Source organism: Papilio polytes, unplaced genomic scaffold, assembly GCF_000836215.1.
Source record: "Papilio polytes unplaced genomic scaffold, Ppol_1.0 DF823823.1, whole genome shotgun sequence".
Taxonomy (NCBI): domain Eukaryota; kingdom Metazoa; phylum Arthropoda; class Insecta; order Lepidoptera; family Papilionidae; genus Papilio; species Papilio polytes.
Window position 1 is genome coordinate 1,401,501 of NW_013525381.1, and position 27,907 is coordinate 1,429,407.

At 35.0% G+C, this 27,907-nt stretch overlaps 1 protein-coding gene across 3 annotated transcripts in view; it reads right to left on the reverse strand.

Annotated features, from left to right (window-relative positions):
* The window catches only part of LOC106103385 (coiled-coil domain-containing protein 94), a 40,673-nt gene extending 13,058 nt beyond the window's left edge, over positions 1-27,615 (reverse strand). For 2 of the 3 annotated variants that reach the window (XM_013283132.1, XM_013283133.1), the window contains exons 1-5: positions 27,482-27,614; positions 27,025-27,237; positions 26,184-26,358; positions 25,740-25,917; positions 25,200-25,564 (exon numbers count right to left, since the gene is read on the reverse strand). In XM_013283132.1, the coding sequence (XP_013138586.1) occupies positions 25,200-25,564; positions 25,740-25,917; positions 26,184-26,358; positions 27,025-27,237; positions 27,482-27,505 (955 nt within the window). In that variant the 5' untranslated portion in view covers positions 27,506-27,614. Of the gene's footprint in view, positions 1-23,966; positions 24,117-25,199; positions 25,565-25,739; positions 25,918-26,183; positions 26,359-27,024; positions 27,238-27,481 lie in introns of those variants that run through there. The other variant, XM_013283131.1, reaches the window with a different exon arrangement.
* Positions 27,616-27,907: the final 292 nt, after the last annotated feature.

The following is a 27,907-nucleotide window of genomic DNA, read 5'->3' on the forward strand; positions in this document are numbered from 1 at the left end:
TCGCTGCCGCTACGACATACGCCGCGAAGCCTTGTGCCCTCCACCCCTGAGGTACCCCAGTAAATCTAGACCTAAACATAGTCTATATAGAAATTCAGTCCTATTTATTACCTTTGAATGTTACCACCTAGAAAATATTTTTGGTAAAATTCCATTTCAAGTTGACAGATGAGATAGTCCAATGAAAAATGCGAGATTTTTTTTAACTTTTTCCTTTTAGTTATTTTTCAATACCAAATGTGATACATAAAATGTATTGTTTAATTTTTTTATATGAAGAATAGTCGGTGGTACATTCGGCGGTTTATGGGCGGTTGCGGATTCGCCTTGAGCCACGGCGAGCAATGACTCGCGGGCCTTGAGTGCCAGGCACAAAATGCGGGCCTCACAGTCTCGCCGCCTCACTCGTCTCTATTCTACCTATACTCTATTTTTAATACACCAACGGCGTAGACGCTTTATAACTTTTTACGACATAACATTTGCAGTAATTTTTCATTTATAATCTGTAAAAGAGAATTTTATGTAAATTTATGGCAATTGTATATACAATTAAACGTAACGAGTATATTTTCTTTTTAATTATTAACATTTTTGATCGTATAATCGCTTATCTTTGGAATCAAAATTTATCAAAAACATTTACATATTCAAAGATATCAAATTAACTTGCATAATTAAGCTTTATTATGACGTAATATAGCATTGAACATACTTACATATAGTTTTTTGTCTGGATCAATGCAATTTCCTGTTTATGATTTTCCTCTAACCATGTTCCTACTGACAAAACGTATGTACAAAACATATGTCAGTTTTTAATAATTAACTTACAAAATTGTTTGTATTGTTAACTTGACGTTTAAATATAGAAAATTAGAAATAAAAAATAGATCACAGCGTCGTGGAGGTGTTTATTTTTAGCTCCTAATTAATTATCTTTAGTGGCGCCATATTGTTCATAGACATTTCAATATGTCTGTTGTATAAATTTGTTTATTGTATTATGATAACAACTGTTATTCTACTGTCCTTCACTTCTAGAAAATACTGTCGTCCTTTTTCTTCGCTAAGGAATAACAGCGATAGCAATAATTTTGTAGGCATTTCAGCAGTGAAACCGATGATAATATTTAGCAATATGTGTAAACTATTTGCAGGGCTGTTATCATTGTCGATGTCGGTCAAATAAGCGACTGAAATGGGGGCGTTATCGCTCCGCCATACACATTCCATAAGCCACGCCATGTCCTGTGTTACTGATGCTAATCTCATTTTATACTGAAAGTGCTATTAAATAGCTTGGACATACTTGTTTTCACATATTTATTGCAATTTATTTTATATGTAGTGTTTATAAATTTTTATGACTTTCTTTTTGGTTTAGCTTTAAAACATAGCCGTATTAATTAGTAAAACTTAGGTTTAACTATGCAAGAATTATGAATTAAATTTTACAAATGCGTTATTCACTTCTTTTCGGTAACTCAAGTGACTAACGAATTTAATGTGTATTAACATACTACTGTTATTTGATACATTCTTTTAAAGGGTCATTGCGTTTTCACTGTTTTGTCAGAATGCCAAAGAATACAAAAAATGACTATGCAATGCACGCAGCTACACGTTGTATACAATGCTTCAAGTGCCAAGATGAGTCATTAAGGTGGTTGAGTTTATCAACATTGCATGTAATGAATCAGTGTGAACCCTTCATTACTTTGTGACATATAACAATAGTGAAGGAAGACGGCGACACAATTATTAAAACGGCTTTAAGAACTTGAATGAATAATGTTTTGTAAATTTTAGATACACTTTACTATAAGGCATATCAGAAATCTTCAACGACGGTGCTTGACAGTGCAAATGCTTAGGCAATTTTACAAATTTTTGTCCGTTTGAACATAAATCAATGAAGGAAAGAAGTGATTCGCGAAACGTAATGTATCAATAGAGAGTTTATTGACCGAAAACCCGGAGTGAAGTTAGACAAGCACTATTTCCTGTGGGGTTAGGGGAGCGGCCGCGGCGGGCGCAGGGTCGCCTGCGGCGGGGGGCGGAGGAGGGCGACGGGTGCCAGCGGTCAGTTCGCACGCTCCTGCAATGAGTTTTAATTGAGTCTGACCGCAGGAAGCTTCGGCCACGGTCGCTGTGTAGGGTGACCTTCATTTACACAACTCTAAGAAACGACAATATGTTCTTTGAATTAACGACGTAAGACAAAAGCTCTACTTTCGTGGTTTAAAAATAAACAGAAAACTACATCTATTAGATACCTTATCGTTTTAAAAAAAATTAAAATTCAATTTCAAGTTAATTTTAATTTTAAAATCACGGAACAATAAGATTTGCAGGCAACAGTAATCGACGCCACTCATTAGTGGCGTTACTCGTATTAACACAATTGTTATCCTAAAAATGTATTAATATTGTATTTTCGAGTATTTCCTGTATACTATTAATATTTTAATGCCACCTTACAATTCAATAGACGGATTGTCTCAATAGTCATTGATATTCATACGCAAAAGTAAACAATGCCCAAATGAAATAGACAACGTGAGCAGCGACGTGCAAATTTAAAATGGAATATTTTATAATCGAAGTTTATAAGACCGTTAATTCCAAGAAATTTATTTTGATGTAGTAAGCGTGGCCTGTAATATAATAACAGGTTCCTATAGAGGGATTGAAAAAGACAATTTATAATAACTATATATCTGTGCGGTAAGGTAAAATATGCAGCAAAGAACATTAATTCCTTACTGTTTATGAAAGAAATTATTTTATAGCTAAATTCATTTTACGAATAAACACTTTTTTAAAGAATTAATAACATTTATCAAAGGCAGAATACTATTAAGTAATTTTATACATATTAAACGTCTACGACCGTTATTACCGGATACACTGAAAATGCCACTAAATAAATAAGTGTACATAAAATACAAAACACGTTTTCGTTAACAACAGCTTTATGTACCTACAGGTTCCAATTTTCGTTGGAATTGCTAAAAAACAGTGTTTCGGAATTACACAAATCTGTAGACGTACAAAAAACCAATCTCTGAGGAACAAGAAATGAACATAACTGTTGGCGCTGTCGTTAGGCGAGCGGCCGTCGACTGCTCGGTGCGAGTGCTACGTTCCCAATTTGAATGTTTCATTTTTATTTTAAAGAAACACTAAAGCATTTAGTTAATAAAGATGGAACAAACATGCTGAAAAATATCGCCTCTTACAATACTGTTATAATTTTTTTTAAAAGAAGAATGTAATACAAAATAAAATACTACGATGGAGAAATAAAATGAATTCGGCACTGGCCCAGATATAAAATCTAAATGTTACTTTTCGAAGTCTTAATAGGAATTCCTGTAAAAATGGAATTTATGGAAACACTACAACAGCGAGTAAGTGACGGCTGGCGAGTTGCGTATGTCAACTTCGTACAAATTACTTTGTTTATTGCCTCTCATTGAAAAGTTCGCCTGAGCTTAGCATCTGCTGACCGTCTTCTGAATGAGAGAATACTGATGACGTCACCCGTTCTTTAAACACGTTCCATTTAATTATCGATTCCAGTAAAATACACATTATTTAAATAATTTTTGATTTGATTGTCATTTATGACTTTTTTCTGTTGATAATATTAACAGGCATTGTAAGGACACGTATTCTTTCTCGGTATCTACAGGTATGTATGTATCGAAGGCCGCGGCCATGTTTCGTCGCCTCTCGCCACTAATTCGAGACACGATCGCGCCCGGAGCACTCGATGCCCATCACTAAACATTTAGAACGTTGATGGCCTCATTTTGCTCCTAATTTTGGTGGACCGTCCTAATTCGTGTTTTTAACACCGGTTTGTTTTAAATAAAAAACTACGTTCTCTTTTATTTTTAAAAGAAAACAAGATGTTTAAAAAATGTTGTTATTGTGATATTTTCTGTATTTATTATATTGATTCGATATTAATTCTTAAACCTTTAATCCAGGGCGAGATAGGGATTTTGATTGCCATTTTATGGGCAAATGGAATAATGGATATTACTATATACTTTATGTTAATTCTTTTTGACAATTTCTTGTATGAAAAGCATTTTAAATGTTTTTTTTTTCAATTTGGGAGTTGTTTTTATTATGATTAGTATTCAATTATTACACACTTCGACCACCGTTTTGTCCTCAAGTTATCTTGAAATCAGATCAGAAAGTGTATTGCAACCGTACTTAATTCATATTTATATAATTTTTATGAACGGCATGTGTTTTAAGACTTGCATTTATTTTAATTCTCATTTACTTCCAAGCAATTTTACGTTTAAGGAATTTGAACTGATTCGTTTTATAACATTCACATTATGTTCTATACGAGTAGCCGAACCTTCATTGCGGAAACACATGTAAAAAGGAATTTTGTCAACCCTTTTCATTCTCTACAAAAAACGGAGATATTAATTATTTCTTACGTACCATGGTAATGAAACCTCACGGTTGGAAGTAAGTACAATCATGGCAATCCTCTGTGTTCCAATTACAGAAAATCTCTTTCTTGCCACGAGACAAATTCTACCAATTAGGTAGCGATTTGTTGTGCAAGGGACGGCATAATAACAAAAAGCAATTAGCCGTGTACCACTGGCTGACCTTTTTTTGTTCCGACGCAAAAAGGTCGCATCTTATGGTTTTTGGTCCACGTCGTCGTTTCAATGCATCCCAAACGTTCACGCGACTTTAGCTTTTAAGGTAGAAAACCGCCAAATTGCCTGACTGTACGTCGCGACAAACATTCTCATTACATCTGTTGACACATGAAGGGTCCACTGGCCCCAGACGACTGCTCCGAGTCGTGACAACCGTTTGTTAAACTAATACAATACAAAAAGAACATCACCATTACCTTTGTCTACTCTTTATTGACTTGAGCAATTTGCACGACTTGCCAGAATTTGTCTTACGGTCTGACAATACTTGTCAGTACTGACCGTTTTATTTCCGCCTTTAAATCTGTCCAAAAAAGTTAAGGATTGACACGTTCTATTTGACAAAGACTGGTCGCCATTTTTTTATTTTATTAAAATGGCTTGTATTTTTTTTATTGCTATGTTTCATTTGAATTAAAACAAGAGTGTTTTTTATATGGAACAATCTCTTTTTATTATAAATAAAAACGTATTGACTCTTTTTCAAACTCCATTTCATGACTGGAAATTTGTCTGTAATTTACAGTTCTCTGTGAATTAAACCATGACCTGATTTGTAGTTTTAGAAAGGTTTTTTTTCAAAGAAATACACTAAAAGAGATATACATGCATGCTGTTAGAACTTTAATTCAAGTACAATGTTAGTGTATCAAAAAAATAACGTAGTCCATTCTTGTTAATTTTAATTACATTAAAATTAAACATATGTCATAAACGTGTACGGCCGTGAACTCTTTATTATTAGGAAAGACAAGGGGAAAGACATTTTGAATTTTAAATTCAATGCCGTTTCGAATTTTTAAAACATATCATGTACTTGTTAGGGTTGTCGACTTTGTTATGTCTAGGATATGGAGTGAGAGTATCAAGTATTCCATGACAAGGCAATTAGCGAAGCAAGCGCCATGTGCAGCTTCGTGGGGGTGTTGCGTGGACGCGCAGATGTAACCCACGCGACACCGCCTCGAAAAAATGAAGGCGCGATAAAAAGCCGGCGGCGACGGCGTGAGAACTGCGCCACGTGGCCATTCGGAGCTCATTCATGCATTTGATTCATGACTACGCTCACCATAAACACAATACTATCGGACACATTAAAAATAGAATCGGAATGTTACTCTTCTTAAGTTAAGATAATTTTGAGCCCAAACAAACAAACTTGGGTGAACAGTAGGAGCAATGTTATTATGTAAGGTGCTTGAATTAAAATGTAGAATTTTTACGTTATAGAACTTTTCGCTTAATTTAATTACAATATACTCATATTGTTACAAATGACTGTACTAATCATAGTTTTCTACATATCTTAATCGTAATATTTATTCCATTGTTAAAATCGTATGGTAACCCTAGTGAACCGAGAGGTCCTAGTGCACATACATTGTTGATTCGGCCGCGGGCGACACAATAGCATTGACATATGTATGTATAACTGTTACTGCGAATTAACACAATCGCAAACGCACTGCTCCACTATTGAGATGAATTATATCCGTTATCGCCCATCATATGATATTCATTGTTAGTCGTGCTAGCTATATTAAAGTATGACTAAATCATTGCTTATTGCTTTGAGTCTTTATTTCCAATTGAGAAAAATATTTTGTTACACGCGCTGTCATGTGACTCTAGACTCTAGGTTGTAAAAGGTTCTATTATAATTGTTGTTTATACATCTTTATTCCACTCGCTGACAAAGTATTGACTCTACTATAGGAACCATTTATTTGTTGGGATTTCTATAAATTAGTTATTGTTGTAAAAATTTGAGTAGGTTGAATATTTGGCGACGTTTAATGTGTTACACTGTAGTATTAAATTTAAACATAAAATACACACTGTAACATTTAATTTTTTTGGAGACGGTGGTAGAGCCCGGTTTAACATCTTCACACCAATTGGCCGGCTTGCCCGGTGTAATACCACGACCACACAGAAAACAGGCGAGAAGTGGAAGTAATTTCGCGTTTCGTCTGATGAGTGTGATGCCGGAGGCCTAATTTTAGTCACTTTCCCTTTCCACCCTTTTCTTAAGAGGAAAGGATGGGAAGGAAAAGTGGATTTGATGGTGGAGGACGCATAGGAAGGGGAAATGCCCTCTTTATGTGCGTCTCCTCCTCCGTCAATTAAAGGTAGGCAAGGCATCTGCAATTGCGGATGTTTATGGGCAGCGGTCGCTTTCCATTTCGGTGGATTGAGGTGGCCGCTTGCTCGTTTGCCATCTTATATTATAAAAAAAGACCTTATAACGTTTAGAGGAAACAAATACAATGTTGGTGCACATGTACTGAGCTTCGCATGACCACGGCCATAAATCAGACTCGATTGAGGTCGGCCGGACGCAAGTTATTTTTAAAATTGCGTGCACAATATTATGTGTTTAGGTGGAATATGATAATTGCGGGAGGCGCCGTAAATCGACACCGGCGATGGGATTACAGAGCGAACGCCCGCGCCGCACCGGCCAAGCTCGCCCGGTTTGGGTTGCCAACTCTAGGTGGAATACCAGGACAATAAAAATACAAGTTTAGATTACATTTTTGGTTACTAAAGATTTAATTGGATCTCCTTTCGACAGTTTTTCTTATCACTTTAACATGTACAAGAGGGTTGTAAATTTTTAATAATGAGGTAAACAATCAGTGGTTGCACGACGGCAAAGATTATAAAAAAAATCTCGGATTATGTTACCAACATTTTTGTGGTAACTAGAAGGTGAGTAACTTGGAAAAAAGAAATACATTGATGCCGGTATGCGGACCAGTGCGGTGTTGTTTTATTTTAGACTTGGTATGAATTCCTCTTCCCGCCAACTTAACAATTTAAGTAGTCAATAACTGAGCGTGAATTTGAACTACATTTTGTCGATTTCACAGATTGTTCGCCGCATTTTGGGGTCGAAGTGACAAGCATGAAAGTGTTTTTTTCATAAATACCAATTAACATTCGAATAACTTACATCGGTGAAGTCGATGCCGACTGAACGAGACAATGTTAACCAATTGATAACAACGCTATTATAGCAACAATGAATAACATTCTGATATAAGGCATTAACATAACATTTTTTGTCGATTCCTTTGGAGGTGGCCGCGGACAGGTACAAGCTATGAGGGTGCAGAATTCCTTGAATGAGATTTAAATACTTACCTATGCAGTAGATAACAAACTTTATTGCGACTGTAGAAAGTTGAATATTCCCTGACAAAAATTAAAGTTTATTTGAATGTAATAACATTGCATTGATGTTTCAAATACGAACCTTAACTAGAAGAAAATAAAGATGACATTGAATTATATCGGTAAAGGTGCGAAGGTCGACTAAGCTACTATCAATCAGCGAGGCGCCATTGAGGGTTGGGCGAGGCTCGTGAGAAACCGTAAACACTTACCCACTTTATCTGATAGACTTTTTTCGTACAGCAGCTAGTCCAGTCAATTAATGGATTGCGCCGTTACTTGGTTTATTTTTACTGTCCAGCGCTGCTTAGCGCAGTCATCAGACGGTACTAATTTATTTAGAAGGGTTTGACAAGCAACGTATTATGATAACATGCCTCTACACAAACAATAGATATAATACACGTAAATTATAATGTTTCAGAGTACATGCTGAATTAAACCTCAACATAATACAACGGAAACAAAACTCAAAGTAACAACGTCCATTACCACTTTCTCCTTATCCCATATTATACATGAGTTAAAATGAAGATGCAAGGCGAAATAGAAGATATTAAAACCATAATAGTAGCTAGTAGTTGGATAGTTGAACAAAAGAACTATATCTGAAGAAACGGAAAACAATTTAACGTAGCAATGTAAAGTGTATATTGATTCGGGGAAGGCAAGGAACAATATTGCTCTTGATGCTGGCAATTCTAAGCGTTTTAGAATAGAAGATAAATATTTGTGTGGAGCTGTGTCTGGGCGGCGAGGAGGCGGCGAGGAGGCGGCGCGGGCGGGGCGGGGGCGCACATGTGCTGCACAAAAAACTGTGTACCGGAGGCCGCGTGTTGACAGTGCGCATAGCTCGCCGTTGCCGCAGACGACCACCCTCCGGGGTGTCCCGCGCGCCGCCATTTAAACAACATTAAATATAACCACCATCTAGCATTTACACTACAAATAAATTAAGTAAGACGGATTAAGTGAAACATGTGCCGTAAAATAATCACCTAATATGTTATGGCTTAAGACTATGCAGTGGGCCGAGTGTCGTTTTTTTAAAGTAAACCATGGGCATTCGTGGGGGCTCGTTGCTGGCGCGGCGCCCTTTGATATGTTTTGACTTTTTTATTGTATTCACCACAAATTATAATGGAAATACGAACAGAGTCGGGGCGTAAATAAAGAAATGAGATGTTTAAGAGCCGCGATCTAAGGAATAAGATCGATTATTTTTAAAGTTGTTATTAGATTCTATGTTATTAAAATAAATCTATTCCGATGTCCCGAAGGGCGAAGCCCGAAGCTAGACAGACACCCACGCTCGTGAGAAGTTTCTTATCTGAAGGAAGCCGTTCCTCTATTTTAATAAATATTTAATTTAGTCGGTAAAGCGCGTGAGAGGCGCCCGCGGGACGAGCGTGGCCCAGGACATCCAGACGAATCGTAATGACGTGTAAATCTCTGATTAGATATCTCCCCTGGGAACTGACAACAAAACTAAATAGCTGGCTGCATTTTTCCCTTGTCTACATTCCTTCGTGTGTCTACAATACCAACTTACCTGTTCTAAGATTAATCGTTTTCTATCGGAACTTTTAAAAATCAATTAATTACGACAATTTTAAATGTTCACGTACTAAATTTAAGGTTTATTTTGGTGTACTAAAGAACAATAAATTGCAAGTTATTTTAATATCAATCGGTCTCCTGTTAGCTGCTAAAAGCTTTCGTCATCTAGTGTACGATTGATATCGTTCTATGCCCAAACTAATACCGTTAGCCAAATGAGACGCGTCGACTGCACGCGACGTATTCTCACGACCCGAAATGGTAAAAAAAGAAAGAAATCTACAAAATTTTAACGCAATAGGCGCTTTGTCTCTACATAAACATCGGTTAAAATTCATGGAAAAACATGATTGGATAGTATGGAAACAGACTTTTCATAAATGTGTCTAACAAAAAATGTTATATTGATATTGTCATTACAGTATTTACACATAATTTAAATTTGAACGACGACTCATATTTTTAATGTTTTAAAATCAAAATTATTTCCAATAATTCGTAGTTTTCTTTGGTCTAAAATATGTAGGTCTTGGGGTAGGTGGAGCTGTTTTTCCTCCTAAATATTTTATTACTGTGTTGAAACCTTACAACATAAATAATATAAACTTTAAACCTAAACAAAAAACCATACAACATGATCAATTTTAGAATTTGTTTTAATGAAAAGAAGCGTACTCCATATTCATTTAGCTTTTAGGAATGTGTATACGTCAATGTGTCTGCACTTTACGCCTTCTTTGAAAATTGATTGTTCCTACTTTCGGTCTGCGGTCTTTTAACGGCCTTTGTTACTAAATTGTTACGTAACTAACTTACTAATTACGTCTAATATCATGGGAAACTCCTATTTGGTTGTTATTATCGTCAGTGTGACAATTTGACAGATTAAGAGAATAAATAATGAAAAAATATATCTTATGCACTAAAAATTATATCTAAATCCAGAAAATATTGCACAAAATAATCTGTAACAATTCAGGCATTATCTTTTTTTGGTTTTCAGTTTTTTTTTTAATTACAGAGATTAAAAATATATAGGGTAAGCATAGTTGACACTTCACTTTAAAACAATTTTCACATAATCTCACTATGTGTCCGATTGTTAAAATAACAATCAAACAGATAATTTCAAACACTGAGAAGCGTCTTGGTTAAAACATGTTGTTCCCTATCTACATATTTCTTACATGTCTTTGGTTTTATTATGATAATTATAGCGTTAAATCCTAATTTAACTAACCTATATTACTCGCGATGCACAATTATGACAATATCAAGTCAAAATCGCAGAATTTAAAGTGGGTTCAGGGTTAAAGCAATTAGTCCGGGCGTCACAGCGTCGTATCAATACATTGACGTCAGCTTCGATTGCCCCAACATATGCCGACAATATTTATATTGATTAATTTAATGAGATAAACTATAATACAGTTTGGAATTTCTAACTCTTCACAATCATCTCACCTACATTAATTTTGTATGGACATGTCCGGAAAAGATTTTTATTTTTAAATTGTTATTTAACGTGCGTTATGTTATATTTACAAAAGTATGTATTAATTATTTATAATAATAAATTTTACTTATATTACAGTAAGTTTTTGGTATATGAACGTAGTGTAAGTGAGAGGTAAAACATGAAAAGGCGACCAGAAAGGATAGACTTTGATGGGTAAAAAATTATACAAACGCATACACTAAGTTAGACGACTTAGGTCCCGTAATAATAATTTCATTATTTTAAACTATTTTAATACAAGAAAAGAGTGATGATCGTTGGAGTATATACCAGATGGTAGGTGCTCTAACCAGGTGATGTGATTGTCCTATGACGTAATAGTTGGATGTGGGCTTTCATAAATCTAAGGACTGTAAATACTTTTGTTCTTATGGTATCTATGCTAGTCCAATCGCTTACAATAACGGCACAAGGTAGATCAATAAATAAATCCATTCCATGTAATTCTCACAGTCCGGCCCGCGGCTGTATTGGACGTGATTCCATTGAGCGCGCGTCTTGCTCACACGCGCTGTGTTAGCCTAGCGCCGTCTTTGTCAAACACTTTGAATGTAACCGCCCCGGCGCGATGATTCCGAGAATCGAACCTGTGGCATTTTTTTCGAACGCATAATAATTTGATCGGGAAATATTTATGGAAGGGGGTGGCCGGACGCGGAGTCGTCGGACGAGTCAATTATCAGTCACTCGGTGCGGCGTCGGCCGCCTGAAAGACGCGCAATGGGTGGTTATCCCAAACCAGACGATCCTAAGCAGGAATTTATGGGACCGAGATAGAAATGATACCGGACAGGAATTTCACACGATTTGATTTTTCCATTTATGTAACCTGTAGCCAAGTGTGTGTGCCTCCTAATGTTTATTACATCTGTCTTCAAAACAGTCATTTCTTAATGGGTTTAGATTTTTTTTCCAATAATACTTTCAGGTTAATACCTGTACACATATCATAAGAAAAAATGTAATACGTAAAGAATGAAAGATATGGATCACAAATTTGAGGAACACCATATCGTTTCAGTTTTTGGTGCAGATGTGAGAACGCTTCTTTTTTTTCGTAGCAAGTGCTACGCCAAATTTGCTACGAGTTTCGTAGCGATGTCGTAACTTGTATAAAGTTGTAAATATGTACGCAAAAAATAAATAAGGTTATGCATCTTGTCTTTATTTTAATGTTTTGGGTTAGTGTCTGAGTTAAGAGGAAAAATATATAGGACGAGGTAAACAAAAGATAAGACTGAAATTAGACACCGAATGCTACGAACGTCTTAGAATGAAAAAAATACATTCAAAGAGAAAAGACAACTTACAAAGCAGAAATCATAAATAAACTTTATACTTTACATTTAGGGATCAAATGTAAGAGACTTTTTTTTAACTTATGACGTCACGGTCAAAGTAATATGATATTGAATACAATCGATACTAAAAAGACTTCATTTCATTTTGAATATCCCGCATTACCAATGTGTTTTTAATATCAGGAATACGTCTAAAGGAACCTTTTTGTTTTGTTTAAATATGTATTAAGTAACAAAGGATCACTATGAATTTCAAATGAACCAGTCCGTACCTCCATTGAGTCAACCGTTACATTTGTATCAAACGGCTGCATAAGAAAAAAGGAAAGACTAGGGGATAAAATAAACAAGTATCGGCGGAGCGGAGTTTATTATAATCGTTTCTGCTAATTTGTCGCGTTGGGAAGGGGAGGGGTGACGGGGGAGGGGGCATACAGTTTCCGGAGCATGTGCAAGACAATATCGCTGAATGGACCCATTAATAGCACAAGTGAATGAATGCGTAAAGACACATGTGCGGGCTTCGAACCCGCTACCCCACAGACAGAACCACATGGCGCATACATTGTGTTACGCAAAAGGGCGAGACTATTTTACTGTACCGTCAGAGATTTCGAAGAATTATTTGTGGCTCTTGTTTCAGAAACAATAGGCTAGAAATCAATTTAACGGAATTCTTCAATACTTTTTTTCACATTTCTTCCGACTTGTACTTAACTATTGTTTAAAGGAAACCTAAATAAATATAAGGCATGTAAATTATAAATAAACCTATGTTTTCCATAAGTGACGAATAGTCTATTAACAGTTTCCGGTAATTAAAGAAAAATATATATAGTAAAATGTATTCAGTGTATTAAGCCAGTTGTTAACAATTTCGATTGATACTAGCTTTATCCTCATTTCACACCACAAAATATCAATAGTAAGAAAGCTCACAACCTTTTCTCTTTGTAAACATTCCAAAAGAGTTGGTAGTATCCGATAAAATCATCCGACGCGTAAATAAATACCAGAATTCCTCGGGTACTTCCCAACACTCGAAAAAAGATGTCTAAATGATTTTACATTTCCTAGAATATGTATTATAATAGGACTGGTTTAAAAATTAGTACAATGAAGCACGGACGTGAAACGGAGCGTTGTTCTCGGATCATTGTTGGCTTTAAAGTGATATTTTTCGCTTCCTGTAGCGTTCTTCCCGTTTGCTCACGTTCATGAGGAACGGGCGTGAAGTACCTGGCCCACAATGGACAGGTACGAGGCGCAACAATTCGTCGGCCAGGTTAATGCCACCGCTATGCACTTGCTGCGACGCGCCGGCGCCGGATATCTTGCTCTATTGTGTTCCCTATTATCTTATAATGCTTTGTCAATGAATTGCTTTGGCTCAGATTTCGACGCGGTGGCGCTCTCCTATTGTCCAGCAGATGACTTTGCTGCTCTCTTTATTCACATTGAAATTAACATTCTTTGTTAATTTGTAACATTCCTTCGTTTCATAATTTTTCCGCTTTAAATTAATTGGTAATCGAATATACAACACAATGTATATAAACTGAATGGCACGGTTAAATATATATATTATTCAATATCTACAACATTTTAGGTTTTTTATAATTATAATTGCAACGCTTACCAAATAATTGAACGGATACTGTAACCGCAAGCCTTCCTGCCATCTATCGGCTTTATTCAATAGCAGTAGAGTATCATAAAATGCCCCTTAATAAGTTTTTAACTAGTGAAATTACATGCAATTTTGCAATCATTGTAGCGTTCATCAAGCAGCCCGCATTGCCGTATGAAATGACTTAATTGAAGTCATAAATAAGACCAATGTTATAATGACGTAGTATTTATAGCAAATAAAGGTCACGTGGCATAATTTTGGCACAATTGGTTCGTCAAGGGATATTATGGGATCGGAATGAGTCGAATGGGGTATTATATGATGTGATTATTATGTTACGTTTAATCTTTAAAACGGAAAGAGATAAGGTTATCCCTATTATGTTTCACCCCACCCGTATAGAGTGCGTGACTGTCGTTTGCTTACGTAGCTTTAATTAACTCGTGTTAGTGGAATCGTAGTTATTATAACATTTCACACGCAATTTTACTCTATAGACTAGTTTTTGTTGTATTGTTACGATTTCTATTTGATTAATATATAGAAATATTTGAATGATCTCACGTTTTTAAATTTCATAGAAAATGAACAGAAAATGAAATACGTTCTGAAATTTATAGAGGTAAACGAAAAGACAAAGGAAACTCATACAAATTAGTTACTATGTAATAAACAAAATCAGTTTTGTTTTAACGATCGAAATTTAAGGTAATTCATTTGTGCTATTTAAAAATCATGTATATCAAAACAATAATTTAATAAACTCTTAGCTATCGCTGTCAAATCGTTGACATTTTATCTAAATAACTACACTATCTCTTTCTCTCAATCAGTCCGATTGCAAAATTACTAAGAATAAATTACGCGATAAACGACATTCTATCAGAATTTAAATTAAAAATAAACATTAATCGAAAGTGAACCGACACCCACGAATGTCAAAGATATGAATAATCAGCCAGTTCCCATCATACATTCCCATAGTTATCACTTGTCAGTTTGTCCTAAGGTCAGTGATTTTCGATAAGCAATCAGTTTCATTGTGAATGCCATCATAATAGCGATACTGCAGCCAACAGCTAACACTGTATTCACACTGCTCTATGACCAGAGCAGTTGTTAGGCTTCAACTGTATTTAGTAACTTCATCCAAGTCTACACTATTACTTTTTATGACACTTGTACTCGTTGTACACTTGTATACATCTATACTATTATAATAAAGCGTAAACACACACTTCTTTGTTGACTAAGATGTCAGTAACTACAGCATATTTTTGAATAATTCTCTTTTAAATAAAAAGCCCTACACTTATGTCACACAATAGGCTATATATTTCCACGCCATTAAACTTAGGGGGTAAATATTTTGGATAAAAACCCAAATGTGGGAAAGAGACCATAAGTTGCTGCCAACATCAAGGAAACAAGATTGCCAAGGTTTGTCATGTCATGTCAGTTTGACACTTATTATTAATAATTTGACAAATGTAAACGACAAAATAAAATTTTCCTAATTTAGTGCGGATGAAGCCGCACGGGAACAGCTAGTTGTTAATAATTTGACAGTATTAGAGAGTTCAAATCAATCATAAATCAAATTCATATCGTAACAATCTAGAAGATGCAAACTTTTTCTATACTAGTGAACCAGGTCTTGGCATGGATTTCTTTATATAATAATGTGCCTCAGACTGTCTTTGTTTTCTCCGACATGTGAAAGTGTGATAAAATCAGACGCTCGGCTAAAACACTGTTTATAAGCTGGTGTTAAAATAGAATTGTAATTATTAAAATCTAGGATGCGCAACGCATGAGCTCAACTATGAATCTATATTTACGTTTTGTTTATCCTCACAACAATTATTTAAAATACTGTAACAGAAATATAATAAACTAGCTATTGCTCGCGACTTGGCCCGCGTCAAATAAAAAAAAGACCTATGTTACTCACAGATAAATTACCTCTCTAACGAAAGAATTTTTAAAATCGATCCAGTAGTTTTTGAATTATTTCAATACATACAAAAATACATATCTTTCGACTTTATAATATTAGTATAGATAGGTTAATTTGAATTTTATTACACCGAAGCGCCGACTATAGGTGCATAGTTGTTTGCCGTTGCGCTGTTTGTACGCTTGGGAAATCTGCTCCATGGGAATATTAATAAACACCTGTAAATAAAAATAAACGTGGTCCGCAATTGTTTAGCGCGAGTGATTACTAATCACAAATAAAATAATTACTCAATTCTCAAGAATTAAATGACAACGTTTTTAATTCAGAACATTTTAATAATGACACATGTTAATTAATTAAATTAGAAGTCGTTTAAAATAATTATGATCTACAGTAAATTTATAACGGAGAAGAATGCTCGTACTTGCATGCGTGTGAGCAACCTGTAAGGTTACACACACTGTGATATAAAACGTTAAAGACAACATTCCCGACGGGGTCGACATATTATTATAGGTATATTTGTATTATAAATTTCACTGGCTGCGACAAGTGTTTGCCTAGTCGGTTGGAATTCGTGGCATTAGTTACTGTGGACGGATAGTGTATCATAATACATCACTAATGTAATTAATGTTTCGAATATTTTACTTAACAGGGCGGTCAGAAATATTTTAATGTTATCAAATATTTATCAAGGGTCCTTATACACTGGGATTCTTATCAGATAGTGTTATTAACATACATTATAGAGGATATGGAATGTACGATTTTTTTAAATAATAAGCTCTTGTCTAAAAGATTTGGTGTCATTAATATTGGTTACTAAAACTTAACATAGTCGTATTGTCGTTCTGTACCAGGCAGGGATAGCATTCTTAAGATACTTGAAAACCCACAAAGAACTTGCAAAAACTAAAAACGTATCATTACACAACTCTTTGTATCTAGTAACTAGCTGTTCCCATGGAACTTCATCCACAAGAAATTACAAGTATTTTTTTGATTACATTTGTTAAATTCTTAATCGCAAATGTCAAAATCACCGTTACCATAATAACCTTGCTTCCTTAATGTTGGCAGCTTGTAGTTTATAGTCCCTTTCCCACATGAAGGTTTTTTACAATCTATTTACCCCCTGAGTTTAATAGCGTAAAAATGTATAGCCTAAAGCGTGTCGTAAGTGTAAGGTTTTTTATAAAAGAAAGAATTATTCAAAAATATGCTGAGATTGCTGACATCCCACGCCACAAAGTACTATGTTTACGCTTTATTATATTAGTATAGAGTATAGATATAGATACCAAATTGAAAACCTCTATTAGACAACGGAGAAAGAAACCTTTTTACAGCTAAACCATTAACTTTTGAATAATGAAGAGTGAACACGGCGTTGTTGTCTCGTATCCTTTTGTATCGCGACCAATTTATCAATAACTTAAATATCGGCAAGTGATTACTGATGGTCGGGACGGTGTGTCATTAATTCAAGATGTTTAGTTTATCTACAAGTCATTGAAAACATTAGAAGCAAGGACGTTATATAAATAAACGCGTCTACACTCCGGGGGGTCCGGAGACGTCGACTATTGTACACTTCAATGTAAAAAGATTTTTTGTTAATTTAATCGTATTTTATTGATAATATATTTAACATATGTAACGATCAAGGAATGTATACCAAAGAATGTGTAAAATAATACGAAATTCAATAGTTTTAAAAGAAAAAAAAAGTTTGGTTTCCACTATCGGTTGAATTTGCTTTCAAGCACATGTGACGACGGGCTTCTTTGAGGCTTCGTGAACCACCCCGAAGGACAATCGAGCGTGGGAGCAAGGCGGGGTGCACACTAATGGTTGTCCCGAATCGACTTATTACTTTTGTATTATTGTCCCCAGTTTTTGTTCGTCCACAACAATGTAGCCATATATTGCACAATGGCGCGCGATGCCATCGTAATATCTGTTATTGCACATTTTTTGCAACTATTGACGTTATAAATCGCTAGTAAAAAGTATATCACATTACGACGTCGCAATCCAGTTAGTTTTTCCGTTCCGTTTAATATTTTATTGACTCTGACTTTTCGTTCAGTAAGCAATCGGTATTGTTACTGCAAACAATTTTATCTAGAACTGGAATTTCCGAGAAAACAAAAAACTGTTTCTTTAAATTAAGCGAGGTTATGTTATTTTTTCTTAGCTCAGTTATTAAAATTATGCAAGACAAGAAGCCTAAATGAAAATATAACAACATTTTTCTAAGTATGAAAATTGAAAACACGACACGTAACAAAAGTAACACAAGAGTTTGTTAGTGATATATGGCATATAAGGTTTTATATATGAAGTAAGAAATACGTGAAAGAATGGAGAAATAAGATGAGTCGAGGCAAATGTTATGAGAGGGAGAGGTTACCCATAAATGTTATGGTAAAGTCGACGGTGGCGCCGCGCGAGGGCGCAGTGAGGACGAGGGTGAGGGCGCGGGCAAGGGCGAGGGTCGCGCACCAGGAATGCTAGTTCGCCATCTCACGCGCCCAGGATGAGTTGAATCTTTTTTTAAAGGGCGAAATTCGTGGAAGTATCTCGGAGCGGTCGGAGGCTGGCGCTCGCCGCCCATTGTGGCGCGCGGCTAGTTTTGATCTTATTGTTAATGGGACGCCATGTTTTTTTCAACGGTCTCGGAAAAAAGGTATCGAGTCCCGACGGAAACGTTTTGGGCCCTCGAAGTGAAACTTACGTATACATACGTTCTACGGAGGTGTTACTTCGATCGTAGGTCGGCCTTTGTTGCACAGGAATGTAGATGGCTCGTCATAATTTTAATGGGCAGTTTCTCAGTCATTCTATGAAAATGATACACAGATACATGTTCTGAATATTCATGTGATGCCGTGCTTCACCGGGGACCTCTCGAGGATCTTTGGTATGCTCACTAGTAATGGAATACATAAGTACACGTAATGACTCTCTTTGAAGCTTGCGATATTTCATCGTGCAAGGATGACAGAAACAACTAGTCGAACCTTATTAATATTAATAATGTTTTGTTTTTAAATATATAAACGTGTAAACAAAACGTTGAAAGTCGTCATATTTACCCTACATTCTTGTTTCAAGTCTCTCAAGGTTAAAGGTGATCCTTCGCTAAGATAAGATGCTAAATTTTGGTACCATGTTTCAAAACAACCAATACCGCTACGATTTATACGTACAATGAAATATTCTTTAATAAGGAATGTTAATCACAAGTATGGTTTTGTTGATTTTATCACGACTTAAGTTATATGGAATTAGAATCTCCGAATAAGTCACATGATTTTCCGAACTTCGGCATTCTGTATTTTACTAACAAGAAATTTCAAATTTTTAACATTGATTGATCTATTCATACGTCTTGTTAAGAGCCGTTTGTAAGCGACCCCCTGTTTTCTATATCATTAAATCTTTTATAACAAATTTGATTAAACATTTCTTTATAATTTCCTTTTTAATGGCAGGATTTTTATTCTTACCGCACTCTAATTACGACGTACACATTACGTGAACAAAATTCATTTGTTCCTATTCCCTACAGACACGCCGCTAGAATTACTTATAGGTACGATAGGGGTCCATTGAACGTAATTTTAAGCTTCATCATTGCATTCTTACCTTCGAAACAATGATCAATGCCACACACCTTTAGAGCTACGCGATGTGTGGCATCTCTGAGATGCAACTCGAGCATTTTTATTATAGTACAACGAAAATAAATAAAAACACTGCATTATTTAAAGAATAAGATGCATATTTGTAATATTTATAATTTACATTGCTTACTTTAAGACGTTCTATTAAATGTTTGGTTTTTAAAATTACATTTACTAAACTTTACAAATATACTATCTAAAATATCTAGTTAGTTTATACAAATAGGTAAATCGCTTTAAAATTAATATGCCATTCACTAGTCAAATCAAAAAATCAAATAATTTAAGAAATTCCATGCTTAAGAGTGTTTCCCGTTTCTTTCACAGGCGGAGTAATGAGTGGTTGTTAAAATTATGAATGGAGCGTCTTCTCTGTGGGTGTGTGCGTGACCCTCCTGCGCACACGCACCTCACACACACACACTTTGAACGTCGCTATTCACACATCCCGTTGGATGTGTGAACGCATTCCTGTGAAGTTTCAGCCTATAGTGGGTTGAGTTTTATGTATGGTAATTGTTACTTGTAGTCGAAGAAAGTTTATTAAATTGTAATTAATATATTTACTACCACATTCATTACTTAGTATAGATTTTATATGAGAATTTTAAACTAACGGATCTCTAAGTAACCACGTAAGTGTGGTAGTAAAAGTATTTCGTCGACTGTCAGTTCTATTATCAGTAGTTCAAATACTAGTATAGTCAAACAAGGATATCTGGCCTAGTGAATGGCGCTAGCGCAGCTATAACAGAAAATATGTAAAACCTACGTTAACTTAAAAAAGCATAAAAGAAAACAAACAAAACATGACATGACGGTGACAACTATAGTACGAAATTGACATTGACAACAGGGGGCGCTAATATGGTGGCATAATTTAGTTTAACTTTTTCCCACAGGGTCAAATATCCTTGACGGTTTATAATCATACTTTTATTTGATACTACCATTATGCGAAAACTTATCAAATTCGAAGGGCGTTATAAATAAAGATAATAAATTAAGGTCACGGATAATTCCCACTTTCACGTCCCAAAACCTACTTAACACACTTAGTATAAATGTCATCTATAAAAAAACAGTAATGTTAACAAACTATAAATTATTCGGTTTATCCTAAATAATTCCGTGTAATTAAATTTTATACAATGTCATTAGGTAATCTCCGTGGTAAATTGCCTAATGGTACAGAGTAAAACGAGTATAAATAAAAAAATCATTAAGCGAGGGATCGGTATGTATTGTGTGAAAGATACCGGTCTACCCTCATACAAAGATTCCTTGCTATCTAAAGGATTGAGAGAGCTGTTCTCCGGGATTAGGGGAACCACGCTTTATTTCTTCCCGAAATATTTTATTACTATATCATAAAGTGGTTTGTCTTTTAAACAAAGGAATATTAGAAACCTATCATTATGAGCAAGAATCGACCATATTTTACGAATTAATCGTATTATGAAAGTTAAACGACTGCAATTTATTGAATATGCTAGAAGCAATCATTACAGTAGATCATTGACGAAATATCACATAATAATGGAAACAAAAATGTTGATTTTGAAGTGATTATCTTCGGCATTTTACATGTGTATTATTGATTACTGTTAATTAACGAGGCATGTTGTGAAACATAAGTAACACTACTAAAGCCTGTATCAGTACCGGTGTAGGGCGCGGTTGACGACCACCTAGGACGCTGGACTGCGGCGCTACAGGTCTGCAAATTACAGTCTCACATTAGGTTATGTGACTGTATTAAGCTCCCTTCCTCAGTAACGCATAAAAAGGGGGAGTAGAAATCTCACAAAAGCCGGCAATGGTAATATTCATACCGCTCGTAACTCCTGGTCACCCTTCCTAGGGTGCACTAGTGTGGGTGTACAAGGAGGAATTTTAAGGTCCAATTACTAGCGAGCCGCCTTCCATTAACAACTTTATTTATAGTGGGATGAATAACTTGCGGCTTTTTAATCAATCATGTGGGCTACAGTGCGGCATCCGGTAGACACAATTGTCCAATAAATGTTCAGCGTACGACAGAAAAATTTAAGACGCTACAGAATTACGTTCTCGTTGCAAACTGACAGCTCAGGCATATTCAATATAAATTTTATCTTACTTTGTGTTTTTTTTTAATTAACAGTTTCACGTTACGAGCATTCCAACTATGTTATCTAAGATTTAGATTCTAAAACATGGAACTTTATCAATTTCACAGTAACCGTATGTACTCAGATTTAAATTATGTGCCTGTTGTTTCACTAAAACACAAAAGTTATTATCGATTCCTTACGATCAATATAATTATATCCACAAGATAATATGTACTATAAAATTTTACGACAAGACATCAAGACATTGCGATCGTGTCAATTAGACCAGATCTCCGATCTCAGAGACAATTGGAGCTTGTAATGCAGTATGTCACGTATTAACATAAAACCATATTTAACATCGAACGGCAAGAGTAATGCGCAAACAACTATTATAAATGTCACATCAATTGAAGTAGAACGCGTGAAATTATTTTTCCTACTCTTCCCACAATTATTTATCTGGCAACATTGTGCGATTTGTTATCCTAGCTTCGATTAAATACATACAAATGAGGATGAAATTTAAATTAATGGAAGAATACTATCATGTGTGAATTAAAAATTAGGAGATGATTATTTTGGAGGGTTTGATTACGTTCATTATAATGTATATTGTTCAAGCTAGTAAATGGTAAAAAGTCAGAAACTACTTAGAAATGACGAAATAAGGCAGACTTGTTGGAACCCAGTGTCAAAGGTCAACTTTGTTAGCGGCGCCAACTAAGTTTTATTTTTCCAAAAAATTTTATGTTAAAAAAGTTTTTTAATCTTCGAGTATTATTATACACGTTACAACTGAATGTTTTAGATCACAAAAAGTAGAAAGTAGATGCAAAATAGGGTAGGGCTATATTTTCTAATTTTATTGGCGTATAAAAATTATTAAATATGTCGACTATGTAACGATACACGATACACGCGCTTGATAATTTTGCAGTGTAGCAAATTCTTGAAATAACTGTAAAGATAAACAAGTAAACACATGGCGCTCGCTCCGCAGGAATCCGATACCTTTAATGGACCGTACAAATCTTCTTAAAGTGTATCCATTATTTTTACAGAGAATAAGAACAGATAAAGACAAAGAATACCCATCTTTTATCTTTTGTTACATTTCTACCGCAAGTAACAAATGATGCGAAAATATCACCTTAACCAAGACACGGAGAAAGACAACGGGAGACCGCTATCTTGTATTGTCTCAACATAAGATTTGAAGAGATAGACAAAGACGGAGGCAGGACATGAAAACATAACAACCCAAAACCCCACTCATTAGAGCACGTTATCAAAGATCTAAAGAGCAAGCTTCGCAAATAGGATTTCTTTATTTACTACCCCTTGTTTGTCGAATGGCTTTTGAATACTTCTCATATGGATGTTCCCAAAACTTAATTTTTTTTTTTCTTGGGTATTTTCAATAAATTTTTAGATTTATGATTATGCTTGAAATAGAGGATTTCAAAAATCTATGCCTAATAGCTTTAAAATATGCCTGGCTATCGAGAGGAAAGATGCGTAATTTCCAAAAACAACCCATAAATATTTCCACAGTAAGGAATCGCCTTAAAAAGGGCGGAGCACTTATTAATAACTAGTGATGACAGTTCTTACTATTATCACTATGCTACGAAGTCGCCGTTTATATGAAGATAAAAATATTAATGTTATTGAGAAAAACTGAAAGTACATATGGCGACCGTATCTGGTTCATTAGCGAGGCTCGAGTGGCCAAAGCCAGCGACCACCGCGCCGCCGCCTTCGCCGCACGCACTCGATCAAAAAACACCCTCAATGTAACATAATATTTCCCAAGCAGCCTTTTATTTATCGGCGCAGCGCGGCAGCCCCGGCCGGCGGCGCCGCGGACATCGCTTCCCAGAACCGAGCGCAGACGTGTCGGCTCAGAGCCGTTACATCGCCCCCAAAAAAATTATATTTATGTTGACGAAAAAATCCCGGGATACGACTCGGTTATTTATCTCGAAAGCGGTGTTATGGAGCTTTTTGTTTGGAACCCGATTTGCAGGAATCCGCAGGTACCGTCTCCGAGGGAAAATATTAATTTGTTATATAATTTGACGGTCTCTGGGCGTGGCCGCAGACGTTTACAGACGTACGAGAAAAACGAACCGCTTACTAAATAGACCACTTGATGAAACTAATTATAGTAGATATTTGGTAAAATGATACGTATTACTAAAGTTCTGATAAACTCATTTTTCAAGTAAAAACAACATAATACAAGATTTTTATTTCTACATTAGTTTAAGATTTTATAGTCGTGTAATATTGATTGTACTTACATGAGTTAGTAGATTAAGGAAAGGTGATACATTTTGCCATATAGCCCGCATAACAGACGACCGATGGAGCCGCAAAATCCTGGATGGGATAGGTCGACGCAGTGTGCGTAGGCCTTCCACAGGATCGACGGATAGGTCAAGATGGAGTAACCTGGATTGCGAGAGGTACAGGACCAATAATCGTGGCGTACTTTGGGGGAAGCCTATGCCCAGTGGTGGGCGTTATATGGCTGAATAGACAGATTATAGATTACAGGACATTTTAATCTGGTACATGTTTTTAAAGTAAGCTAGTTGTTTTTATGATTTAATTCTGTAACAACAAATTTCTAACAGATTGGATTGATCAAGCTTTGATAAAATAATTACAACTTCTAATACTATTTTATGATTGACAGTAGAAAGAAATGAATTAGAATTAAATAAAAAAAACGTATAAAGAATGTGCCAATAATCTTGTTGTGTGAATGCACTTGACACCATAACAAATGGTGGGGCTGACAACAAAGGGCGCGGCCAATGCGTCCTAAGCCGCTTGTCGCAATATCAATGACGTCACTTATAATCTTTTTTTGTCCCGCCCGCTGAATTAAATCGCGTAAATTGGTATCTGTGGCATTAAGCTATTTTTGTATACATTTTTCTATGAATTGTGACAGTCCCCGAGTCAAGATATACATTCACAAAAACTGTTAATATTTTATGCTATCAAAATGGTGACAACTAAGAGCACCTTTTGTTGATTTGTAAATATATTAGTTTGTACAGCATGACGAACCACAATATAGAACGATATAAAATGAAAAATACATATATTTTTATTATTGAAGTCGTTTTTGTATTCAGTAATAATGTATAAGAAATTCATAGAAAACTTTAGTGCAAAAACTGTTTTATACACAACAAAATGGATGACCCTTAAATAGCACTGCTAAAATTGTGTTAACTAAAATAAACAGATATAGTTTTAAAAAATTGCTTGTTTCTTATTTTGGTTGTAAAACAACATTATTACTAATGCAACTGAAGTAAAATCTCTTATATTATTAGCAAAGTAAATTAGAATAACTTTCAACTAGGTGGCGCTATTCGCTGTCCTAACTCTTCTCATCTTTATTTTTAAATGTAAATATCATCATCAAGCTAGTAAAGAGAGGGAATAAACTTTATCAAACATAGATAACACAACATGATTTATTGTATTTTTTATAAAAATATACATAAAATCACTCACAGGAGTCACTGTCACTGCCTGAATATCCAGCCAATAGGGAAAGTCCGCCACTGCCACTGGCAACACTGGACACATCACTTGACTTAGTCTCTGGTTTTTTATCTGTGTCACTGATATCTTTATTCTTGTCTATGGTTTTAATGATAGGTTCACTTGATTTCTTTTTAACTAGATTAACCAATGGCTTCCTTGCTATAACACCTATACTTCTGTTCCATGATTCATTCTTTTTCGCGTCATTCTGTTTTGTTTGCGGTATTTCCATTTTAATACTCTTTGTTGCTGGTTCACCTTCATCTTGGATTTCCTCTATGATCTCTTCAGCAACTACTTTGTGTTTATTCGGATTGTTGAATTTTACTGATCTGTAATTATCCAATTATACATTAGAATATAGAATTTTAAATTATTATTAGAGTAATATAATAATAAAATGTTAATTAAAAAATTGACATTACTTTGTATAAAAACTATAGATTTAGCTTCGATTGCGAAAACAAATGACATTAAAATTCTAAGAGAAAATAAAAGTGTTCATACTTAATGAATTCATTGTCTTCTCGCTCCTCCCTCGCTTTCCTTTCTTCCACACTCTCGGATTTATATTGTTTCAACATACTCTCATAGTCAACTGACTGTTGTCGTCTGTTCAATTCTTTTAGGTCTTCCAGACTCTCTAAAAGCTCTATCTCTTGTCTTGATTGCTCAGTTCTGTACTCTGAAAAATACATCAACTATTTGAATTAATGATAAAATACACTTAATTATTCAGTTGTTTAGAAAACATTAAATAACTACAATATCTATATTATTTTCGGGCTTTAATTACCCTTACATTTATGAAGAATTGTATATTAAATTCCTTTGTAATAGTGAGGTGCCTAGATTATGTTGAGTGTCATTTGACTTATATTTTTCATTGGAGCTAGCTTATATTGTAAGGCTAGTATTTTTTTTAAAAAGTTATCCAGGTTCATAACTTGCCTAATAATTTCATAGGATTATTTGCCTCTTCTTCTTTCTGTTCCTCCTCTTCCCGTTTAGCTTGCTCCTCAGCCAGTTTTAAAGCCATAAAGTTTCTTGTTGCACCCGCCTCTATTTCGTAATCTGTGTTCTTAGGGTCTGTTTTAAATGATATCTCTTGAAGACATCTTGTGCACTGGAATAAAAGGAAAAATTTGTTAATTTAAAAATACGTGGTTACTTTAATTGGCACAAAGAAAAATAGTGTTCCCTATTGTGGATATTGAGATTAAAAAATTAAAATAAAATTTGAGAAACTTACAATAAAACTCTATTAATTGGTTGGTTGTAATAAATTTCTGTGTGTGTTACAAAACAACCATAAATATAATGCTTGTAATAATAGTTTCTGTCCCATTTTATTTTCTGTGACTATATTACTACTTACCTACTCTGACCTACCTATGACTATTTACCTACTCTGCTAGTATAGTAGGAAATCTTACTAATCTTACTAATACTATAAATGTGAATGTTTAGATGGATGGATGGATGGATGTTAGAGTTTGTAGCCTGAACTGCTGAACGGATCTCGATGAGATTCGGCATAGATGTGGAGGATAGTCTGGAAGAACACATAGGATGCTTACTTTTGTTTTTTCTACTTCCACCTGAACGGAGTTGTGGGTGAAAGTTAGTGTAACATATAGCACTTAACACTTCCTAATAGGCTCCATATTTTTTTTTAAATTTTGCTATGTAAGTTAATGTTAAAAAATTTTGCTATGTAAGTTAAATAACTTTTTTCCAAAGATAAATTATAATTCTTTTTTTTGTAGATGTAATGACCAAAAATACTTACTTTAATGTAAAACCTATAAATCCTTATGCCTAAATAATCTTGATTTTCAACATCTTCTTTACGGGCATTGAACTTCTTTCCTTTGTAGATGTATTCACCGCATGTAACGCAGCGCATATTGAAAGGTGCCATCAAACGAACGGTGTATTGGCGATTTTTCGCCAATTTCATGCGAGGAATTTTTGACGGATCGAAGTCCGGAGGATAGTATTTCTGAAATCATGGTTACCATGTTTTGATTAGTGTGATAAGAATGTCTACTAGCCAGTAGTCACACAAGTGGCCAAGTTGTTGGAGTAGTGTCAATCCTCTAATCAATAAGGAATAAAGTTATAAAATAGCCTTCACCATGGTTTAACCATCTTTCTAACTTTGATAGGTTTATGTAGGCTTAACTCACGAGCAGGCTATCGTTGTCGTTCACTGATTAAGAAACAATAAATATGTTATTACTTACATTTAAAACTTTTCGTTCCGACATCTTTACTTAAGATACTTTAATATTTTATCTTAATAAATAAGCAATTTAGCAAATAAAAAGAATTAGTAACTTGTTGACAATTGCGAAACGCCACTAAAGTTTTTGACAATGACAAAAACGTCAACTTCAAAATTACAACTGACAATACTGCTGGCTGCCACAGAGAATGCTATATTTTTTAAAAACATCTGTCACTAGTAGATTTTGTTATATTTTATGTAAGGGCGGAATTCGTCTTTTAAAACTTATACATGGATGTATCAATCTAGTTTAAAAATCTCTCTTCGATCATGCTGCACCAAAGCCATTATGAATAATAAAAAAACAAAACCGACTTCCAAACAAAATACACTAAAAACAAAACAAAATGCACTAAAAACAAAACAAAATATTCTCAAAAAA